General features: G+C 38.2%; 1 protein-coding gene across 1 annotated transcript; it reads left to right on the top strand.

The window, feature by feature from the left end:
- The first annotated feature begins 1,872 nt into the window (after positions 1–1,872).
- On the top strand, positions 1,873–5,514 carry LOC119898270 (keratin, type II cytoskeletal 2 epidermal-like). Its single transcript, XM_038712461.1, has 4 exons — positions 1,873–2,000; positions 2,459–2,499; positions 2,707–2,822; positions 3,890–5,514. Exons 3-4 carry the CDS (start codon positions 2,707–2,709, stop codon positions 4,839–4,841), a joined length of 1,068 nt encoding a protein of 355 aa, XP_038568389.1. The 5' UTR covers positions 1,873–2,000; positions 2,459–2,499; the 3' UTR covers positions 4,842–5,514.
- The last annotated feature ends 4,275 nt before the right edge of the window (positions 5,515–9,789 follow it).

Genomic DNA, 9,789 nt, shown 5'->3' with positions numbered 1-9,789 from the left:
TACATAATACTGTATATCACTACATAATACTGGATATCACTACATAATACTGGATATCACTACATAATACTGGATATCGCTACATAATACTGTATATCACTACATAATACTGTATATCACTACATAATACTGGATATCACTACATAATACTGGATATCACTACATAATACTGGATATCGCTACATAATACTGGATATCACTACATAATACTGGATATCACTACATAATACTGGATATCACTACATAATACTGTATATCACTACATAATACTGGATATCGCTACATAATACTGTATATCACTACATAATACTGTATATCACTACATAATACTGGATATCACTACATAATACTGGATATCACTACATAATACTGGATATCGCTACATAATACTGTATATCACTACATAATACTGGATATCACTACATAATACTGTATATCACTACATAATACTGTATATCACTACATAATACTGTATATCACTACATAATACTGGATATCACTACATAATACTGGATATCGCTACATAATACTGTATATCACTACATAATACTGTATATCACTACATAATACTGGATATCACTACATAATACTGGATATCGCTACATAATACTGTATATCACTACATAATACTGGATATCACTACATAATACTGGATATCACTACATAATACTGGATATCGCTACATAATACTGTATATCACTACATAATACTGTATATCACTACATAATACTGGATATCACTACATAATACTGGATATCACTACATAATACTGGATATCGCTACATAATACTGGATATCACTACATAATACTGGATATCGCTACATAATACTGTATATCACTACATAATACTGGATATCACTACATAATACTGGATATCACTACATAATACTGGATATCACTACATAATATCAATGAAGTGAGGGGCCAGCTGTCTGGTCTGGATTGATTTGCAGTTTGGTCCAGATCTTAATCTGGGTCTGGACTTTGATAAGTTCTTTTATAAGGTCCAATCTGTAATCATCATTCTTGTGAGAATTTTGTGAGAACTATTACATGTGTTTAAGTGTTATCTTCTCATGAACAGATGGAGAGGCAAGATGAAAACCGTGAGAGTTTGGTTTTGATGTGAATCTACTAGTCATCCAGCAAGCAGAAGTCGACATCTTGTGTTTATCTTATGATGACTAAGCTATCAGCGATCTAACACAACTCACGGTGGTTAAGTTTTTGTTTTTTGTCACATCCTCTTTGCCATAAAGGCCACAAATGCTTTCACAGGCATTCATATCGCCTGTCTTCAGGGATTCAAAGGAAAGAATAATGCATTGGATTGTACATCATGAGCTTCTCTGTGTTGACACACCAAAGCATATGGAAAAAGTTATGTTTTTTATTTTTATTATTAATCACAGAAAACTCTGCTGTGACTGGTTGGTTGAGGCCTGTGGAATGTGGGACAAACAATACACCAGCAGCACCAACTGAACCTTGCCAAACTTTCTGTAAACAAAACTACTGAACAGTATTTATAACATTAACTTTTGTAAAATAGATGTAACTATATTCATTATAATTGCATATAACAGTATACTATAAAGCTTCCCATTAGTATAATATTAATTCCATTTCCAGGTGTACATTTCCAGGTTACATAAGAAGAACTTATACCTTGATCTCATCTCCTTTCATTTCATTTTCTCTCACTCAAAATGACACATAAATAAATAAAAAGTGATGATGAATTATTTAATCCTCTTTTTAACTTCTCAAAAATCATACTGAGAATCTGAATTGTTGCCCTTCTTCTTATCTTCCTCTTCCTACATTTTGAAGGAACATGTTCAAATAAGGGTATGAAGCCACTGTGAGGGGTTTGGCCACGGTCTCTCTGCCCTCTATAAAGAAAATGTCACTTCCCTCTGACTGTGTTCTCTGCAGCAGCACCTTCCCCACACCGGAGGAGTCTTCAGAGTATCTGTCAGTCATCTTTCTCCACAAAGTAGGTACACGTAATAAAAAGTGCACACTTTCACTCCTCTGGGCAAAATGGAGAATGGCTGCATCAATTAATGTGCTGATGATTTAACAGTCTCAATTTCAGGGTTACACCTTCAGCTCGATTTTTTAGCTGACTAATTGTCAAAATCATAAACATGCTTTAGAATGTAGGAAAATGAAAAGCAAATAATCCTCACATTTGAGAAGCTGACACCGTTACCAATTTTGCATGAAGAATAACTTAATGATTACTTGGTATTCAAAATCATTTTAATAGCAGATTCTTTTCCGGTCAAGTGACTAATCAGTTCAGCTAATAATGTATCTTCTAAAATAGTCATGATGTGATTTAGTTTAGTGCTGTGGAGATGTCCTGTGTGTTAGTTATTTAGCAGGATTTATACAATGCCTTAGATTTCTGAACATTTCTAGTAATACAAATTTGTGTCATTCCTGTAGGGTGTTAGAACCAGCAGATCCTGCTGGTAACACACGTAAAGGTGAGTTATTTATTTATCATCTTAAGAGACTCTGCCTTAATATTAGAAACATTGTGTTAAATAAGCTGAACACGGTCAAAACCTGCAGCAGACACCCCGACTGCTAACTATAAGCTATATTTTTGTCATGTACTTGGTTTAAGTCTTATTATTATTGTTTAATTATCTGCTTTGTGTTAAAACCACTCTATTATCAAACATGTGCAGATGGCTGGCCTTTACTGGATGGCTGTGGTGCTGGCCTTCTTCCTGTCTGCTGAAAACAGTTTGGCTGCTGTGGACCAGAACTGGCTCACAAGTACTATAGAAGCCATCAAGAATGAGTGAGTCCCCAAGTCTGTTGTGCTTTGTCTTTTCTGATGACTCTATTCTATTGCTACCACTACTACTGCTAAGGCTCGATCAGTTTTTATTAGTGATTCAATAAATAAACAGATTTCTACAGACGATAAGTGCTTGAAGTTGTTTGTGACATGTTAGTCTTTGGTGTACCGGGGCTTCTTCTTGCGTACTGGTACTTCTCCTAAGCTGCCGGTCCCTCTCCATGTCAGGTTCTCTGGGCGCTACGTGATGCTCACCGATTCCCATTCTTGCCTGCCTGCTAATCTGTCGGCGGAGACAGAGCATGGAAAAAAAGAAGCTTAGGTGCCTTTGATGCAGCCGTGTGCATAAAGTAGCTGATCAATGTCACTTTTTGTGAACCGTCCAATCACAGCCGGGATGAGAACCAAAATTTTGAAATGTTGAACTGGTTCTGCATGAATGGTTATGACAATTTAAAACTGACCACCATGTTGCAATTTCTTGCACAATAATTTAATGAATAAAAACCACAAAAATGAAACAGCTGTTTTGTTCAACTAGAATTAATATAGCCTACTAACTGGTAAGATATATTAGTGGTTTATACTATTTTCTGAAATATATATATCTATATAGATATATGCAAAATGCTAAAATGGGTTGCTAAATATACATTGGCAGCTGTTATTACTATGACTGGGGGCCCCTCCCAATTAAAGCCTATATGTGGGAAACAGTGTGACAGAATCCTAAACTCAAGCTGTGTCTCAATTCGGATAGTTATTTTAGCACACTTTCATGTAGTACACTGTGTACACTATGTATTTACTTGCCTAGAGTGTGAAATTAAACAGGGTGGCGTTGCCTTAAACAGAACACAGCTGTTGTATACTAACCACAAAGACAACTGCAACATTTGACCACTTCTTCTTCTTAATAGCGAATTGCAACCGGACAGAGCATTACGGCCAAATGAACCCATTAAATACTGCTGGCTTCAAATTCATAATCTCATGTCAATGTCATTTACAGTACATACTTTATATCACATGAACCAAGATGCTCATGTAATGTTTTCCTTTGGCAGGTATGCACTAGGTGAAACCTTCAGTCTGGCTGTGAACGCCCCACAAGACCCAAATAATCTTCAGCAAGTGTTTCAGGATGACCCAGCAGACAAAGTGAAACAAGCTGTTTCAGGGGGTCAAGTGTACAAAGGCACCAGAGTGGTGGCATCATCTGGGCCAGTGTCAACTGTGCTAGAGAACATAGAACCCTTCATTAAAAGCAGTCAGGGTAATTTCCTTATCATCTACTCTGAAGAATCCCCATGTGGTACAACATGTACAAATGCAAATGACGACGGTATCGCAGCCAAGATTAACGATGTCACTCAGAACTGGGGTGGTTATGCATTTGTGTTTTCTAAAGTAGTTGATGTTCCTGATGCAGACGCGTCTCAACTGTCACAATCCTTTAAACAACTTGGGATCTCTAAACTTGGGCTTGATAACATATTCCGTTGTTACAAACCTGGAGATGATCCTTTTCAGTGCACCAGCTGCTCCTCAGGTGGAGATGTTACACCCTCATGTGTTGCAAACAATGCCGTGTCAAATCAAGAACAGGGCGGAGGCGAGGAAATAGCACCGACCCAAGCAATACCAACAGGCACAGGTGGAGGAACAGGTGGTGGCGGCAAAGGAAAGGGTAAAGGCGGACGAGTGAGCAAGTGCAAAGGACGTGGCAATCGTAAAAGAGGCTGCAGACGTGGTAAAGGTGGCAGGGTTAAAAAACAATGCAAGCGTAGAGGAGGCTGCAAACGCAAAGGCGGCGGCAAGCGTAGAAAAGGCGGCAAGGTTAGGAAGTGGCGCAAACGTGGCAAGGGCAAAAAACGGGGTAAGTTTCGAAGAGGCCGTAAAGGTAAAAAAGGGCGCAAGGGTAAAAAATGGCGTAAGTCTCGAAAAGGGCGCAGAGGCAAAGGTAAACGAAGGGGCAAGGCTAAAAGAAGAAGCAAGAAGAGATGGGGACTAGAATGATACAGGTATCTTAGTAAGAACCTGAGAATCTAAGCAGCCGCCCAATGTCTTGTGCTTAGCTAAAATGCACTTGTTTCGATTCTTTCTTTCCATCTTTTAATGGCTGCGTCAATACACATTTAGTTCATGTTCCCTGAGCCAGTGTTCAACAGATGCTTTACTATGCCAAACCTCTTCTTCGTATTGTCAGTATTTAATGTTATCTCGAAAATTTCCAAGAGTCTGAACTTCAAATTTGTGTACATATTTATATGGACAAATCTGCAATATCGGTTTAAAGAAAAATTAAATAAGACTAAGCATTCATGGCCAACTTTAAGAACTTGATAGTTTTTGACACCTGATGCTGCAGACAATCAGGTCAGGTCAGGTTGGAATTAATCCAAATTGTGATGTTATGAGATTTGTTTAATTTCTTTGTTTTGAATCCTGAGTTCCCAGCCACAGGGAATGTGACCTCACTGCCATTTAGCTGATGAGGAAACATTCACTGTTTGTTTCCAGAAATGTTCTTTAGTTCCATTATTAAACGGAGGCAAAGCAAGAAAGGAGGGTTCATGTAAATTATTCTTGGTATATTTGGAACTTATGTACTCAGTACTTCTAAAGCATAAAGCATTTTTATATCATCTGATGTTTTGTTCTTTCTGATTAAAGCTTCACTCAGCATTCATTCTGTGTGTGTGTCAATTTTTTGGGAACTCCTGCATTAAGTGCCCCTAAAAATAAATGTAAGCATGCAGCACTGCACCGGAGTCGCTTCTAACCTGATTGACAGCTCACCATTATAGCAGTCTGTCAATCACAAGGTTGTCCCACCCTAAAGCCCTGTCCCCTGTATTCTGGTCTATTTTCCTCTAAATGGGACCATAATTTACAAAAGAACATCATGCTGTGTTGAAGAAGATTTGAAACTAAAGATTGAGATCATAAACTCATAAGGAGAGTGTTTACTGAGGTAATAAACCGTGTAAGAATTAGCCTCATTTCGCCATTATTTCAAATGTAAAGGGAATTCTTTATGCAAACAGTGGAGTCCCCCCCTGCTGGTCATTAGGACTTTTGTATTGGCTTCACTTTTCAGACCCGGAGGTTCCTTCTTGAGCTCAACATAGTTTGATTAAAAATGCTGGATGAGCTGTTTGACACAGTGTGTTAGGTAGTAGTAATTGTCATATCATATACAGTTCACAACTAAAGATGATATTACATTATTCAGATTAATTAAATAAACAAAAAGGTTATTCATAAATGTATAGAGGCCATTTTGAAACCCACCACCCCTTTCCATGTCATTTTTTGTGCCAAGAGATTCAGTTTCCACGTCCTTGTGTTGTGATCAAAGAAGACATCCTCAATCACTAATGCAAGAAACAAACTGTACTGCACTGTATTTTACAGTTTTGCAACATATAGGTTTGTCTAATCAAATGTAACTCTGAGACTGTCCTCTCTGACGGGGGCCCTGCCCACCTCTGTGAGCCTGTCCACGAGCTCTTTAATCGACTGTAGGTACAAGATGAAAGGAACTGCTTGTGTTCACTCCCATTTTTAATTTTAAATCCCACTGAGATCGCATACAGTGAAAATCTCACGCCTTAGGCCCCATCCACACTATGTTTTAGTTTAGAAACAGAGAATTAAAACAAATCTCTGTCCACACCAGCGTTTTAGCTGCGTATCAGAGTTGATCTCATTCTCGTGCACTGGGCATGTGTGTGCCGGAGTTACCATGAAGCAGATGGTCTATTCCGTAGTTACAGAAGATTTGACAAAAGAATAAAGTAATGCAGACAAAGAACCGTACCAGATATTTTTTTTGCCTGGTCTCAAAAGGAGCTGGAACTGTTTCTGAATGTAACACGGGAGTTAAAATCGGCTGTGGCGGCGTGAAACAGACTGGGAGTCGTCGCAAAGTAAACGCCGACATACACAGTAGGCTGCAAGTGTAGGCTGTGAGTGTTATTTGCACAATACAAAATATTTAAATAAAAATACCAAATCAAAAACTCTTTTCGTTTCTGAAGTCCATAAGTTCCATAATCTCATTTTCTGTAGCCTATATATTTTTATTGCACACATTTATGCTCACATGACAAAGGTCTAAGGGCTTAATTGAAGTATCTCTGTTGATAGTATACGATTTATACAACTGCGCCACCTGAGCAAACCAAACCACTCAGTATGTGTGTGCCATGTCTTACTACTGGTTAAAACTAGTTTTTCTTCCCCACTCCCTCAGAAGTTAAAATAAAGAATAAATAAAGAATACACGTCTTTTTAATATAATCCTTCTAAGAATCTGCACTTTTATCCTGTTCAGTTCAGCTGCCTCATGGTTCACAGGTTAAATGTTTCTGATGTGCTCTCCGTGTAACTGGGAAGAGAATTACAGTTTTTTGTTTGTTTGTTTTTAAAAAAGAGACTCACAGTTTTCCTGAAATCTGTGGCTTAAAACCAGATGAACACAGTTGAAAAGCATTGTGCTTTAAAAAATGAAACATGATGTACCTGTGGATCTGAGAACAGACTCAGAGTACGCAGGTCGTTTTCAGTACAGTTGTTCTAACAACATCTGCACTCTGAGAATCACAGACCTGAGAGAGAGCGACTCAGCTGAGTACAAGTTCAGGTTCATAACAAACCAACCAGGTGGAAGATTTACTGGTTCACCTGGAGTCACTTTGTGTGTCACAGGTAACACTTTTGATCTAAATACATGTCGGTTCCACATGTTCTGTCTATGTGTATCTATTAGTGGGTGAGGATGTCGACTGTTGTTTCTGTTGTGTTCATGTGGTACAGGAAAGGACAGAAGAAGACAAATATCCATCTTTTTCAGACAAGTCCTTTAGACAGTTTTGTCTAATGTAAAACAACAAGGTATTTTTGCTCTTGCCCAATGTTCCTCTACCTCTAATGTGCCAAATGCATACATACAGCATATTGTGTATGTGAGCGGTTGAGAGTGACCACACTTCCTCTTTCTGTGAAAAATGTAGTTTTACCTGTGCTGTTTTAAAATCATTTTATCTTTCAGGTGTCTATAAATAGAAACCTGCAACAGAGTGACTTACACCAACAGAGGCATCCAAAGGCTCACCAGTGGACATTTTTTGCACGGACGAGAGTGATGAAGAACATTAATCAACATTGGGTCTTGAACGTAGTCCTCAGTGGCAGAAACCTTTGAATATTTTAAATCCTACATTGTTTACATCCATGTTTACACATGTTTCTTTAGCACCAACTGTTGATCAGTGGAAAGTGAAACCACTGGCAGCAGTTTATAAAGCCTCACCCAAATGCTGACCTGTTAATTTTTGTCCTCTCCTGCACGAGACAAACACAAAATGGACCCGCTCATAAAACATCACTGTTATTTCCATAAACTTTATTTTAAGAAGTTACTGCTGCATCATTTGCAAAACAGCAATAAGAATAAAAAACATTCTAAGAACAAAACTAATCATATATTAATTTCAACTTGCAAAGATTTACTGACATCATCTGTTGATGCATATTAATAATGTAAAGAGGAAGGAAGCCAGGGCAGCGTTTAACAACTTATCAACAACTGTCCCATGCACAAGACAGACTGTCCTCAAACACAGCATCCTTCCTTTTTGATTCCAATTTTTTTGGACTAACTGACATACAGGACTTCTCATGTTTTTGATCTACCTGCTGATTTAACAGACGTGAGGAGCAGCTATGAGTTTAACAGCAGCAGCGAGTGGATTTGTTGTCTTCCTTCTCTCAGTACAAGGTACTGTCCATCTTTATATTGTGTTAGCACACTTCAGAAAATCAGAGGAAGGTGGGTTTAGTAAATAATCATTTTTGATTTGTGATGTTATGCAATGTGTTGCGACCCCTGCAACCCTAGACATTCATTTCTCTTTCTTTAAATTGAAGTTTTTACAAGACTACGACAGTTTTTTTTACACCAGCAGACTCTCGTTGCGTTTATACCTTACCAATGTAAATGTCATAAACTAAATTATATAAAATGATGATTATGAACAATGTTTAATGTTTAAAATTGATAAGTCAAATGCTTGAAAATAAACCTTGTGGCGATTTCTGTCTCTAGAATAAGTCTGTAATGTTTTATATCACACCATACAGTATCATCCACACTCACACAGCAGCCTGACCACAGGAAGGAAAGAAGCCGAGCTCCACCCTTCTAATATTTAATCTAGAGCTTTTTGTATACTTCAGTTTCAGTATATTGCTGCTCTTCCTTCACTGCAGCCTCTGTGTGATGTCCTGCCTCAGTGCACTTTGAGATTATATGCAGAGATCATATGTACATATTTGACTGTTCCTTTGCGTCATACAGTCTATTCTCATAGCTTTGTTCACTTTGGAATAAACCAGATACAAGTTGTTTTACAGTATACTGGTATATCCATTTTTAAAACAAACCAAAAGAGAAGAAAGAATAAGTTGGTACAATGAGATTATCTTTATCTCACACTGACTTAAAGTGGGATGGCATGAGAGCCAAAGTAAGGAGTCATGTAGCTTCACACGCTGAAGCACCTCTAATACAAATGAAAGTCTGTCTCCTGATGTTGTTGAGTCTGACTGTAGTTTCTGATGTGCTCTGTGTTACAGTGATACAGGCTCAGGATGGCTGGGGAGTGACTTACACCTCTACTCAGATCTGTGCCTTAAAAGGATCAACAGTGGAAATAAACTGCACCTACACATACCCATCCAGAATAAATGGCCGTGATACTACAGTTGAGGAAACATTCTGGTTTACTCAAATGAATGGAGATGTACCTGTGGATCTGAAAACAGACTCAGAGTACGCAGGTCGTTTGCAGTACAGTTGTTCTAACAACATCTGCACTCTGAGAATCACAGACCTGAGAGAGAGCGACTCAGCTGAGTACAAGTTCAGGTTCATAACAAACCAACCAGGTGGAAGATT

The sequence above is a fragment of the Micropterus salmoides genome, unplaced genomic scaffold (genome assembly GCF_014851395.1).
Source record: "Micropterus salmoides isolate LMB-PRFRI ecotype aquatic unplaced genomic scaffold, ASM1485139v1 Ms_hic_scaffold_1, whole genome shotgun sequence".
Taxonomy (NCBI): Eukaryota; Metazoa; Chordata; class Actinopteri; order Centrarchiformes; family Centrarchidae; genus Micropterus; species Micropterus salmoides.
The sequence above is the reverse complement of the archived record's forward strand: the minus strand, read 5'-3'. Positions and strand labels throughout refer to the sequence as shown.

Bases quoted from the DNA above. Each gene is read 5' to 3' on its own strand.
- LOC119898270 (XM_038712461.1), top strand. From the start codon at position 2,707: ATGGCTGGCCTTTACTGGATGGCTGTGGTGCTGGCCTTCTTCCTGTCT. The intron at 2,823-3,889 runs GTGAGTCCCCAA...TTCCTTTGGCAG, and splicing joins ATAGAAGCCATCAAGAATGA to GTATGCACTAGGTGAAACCT.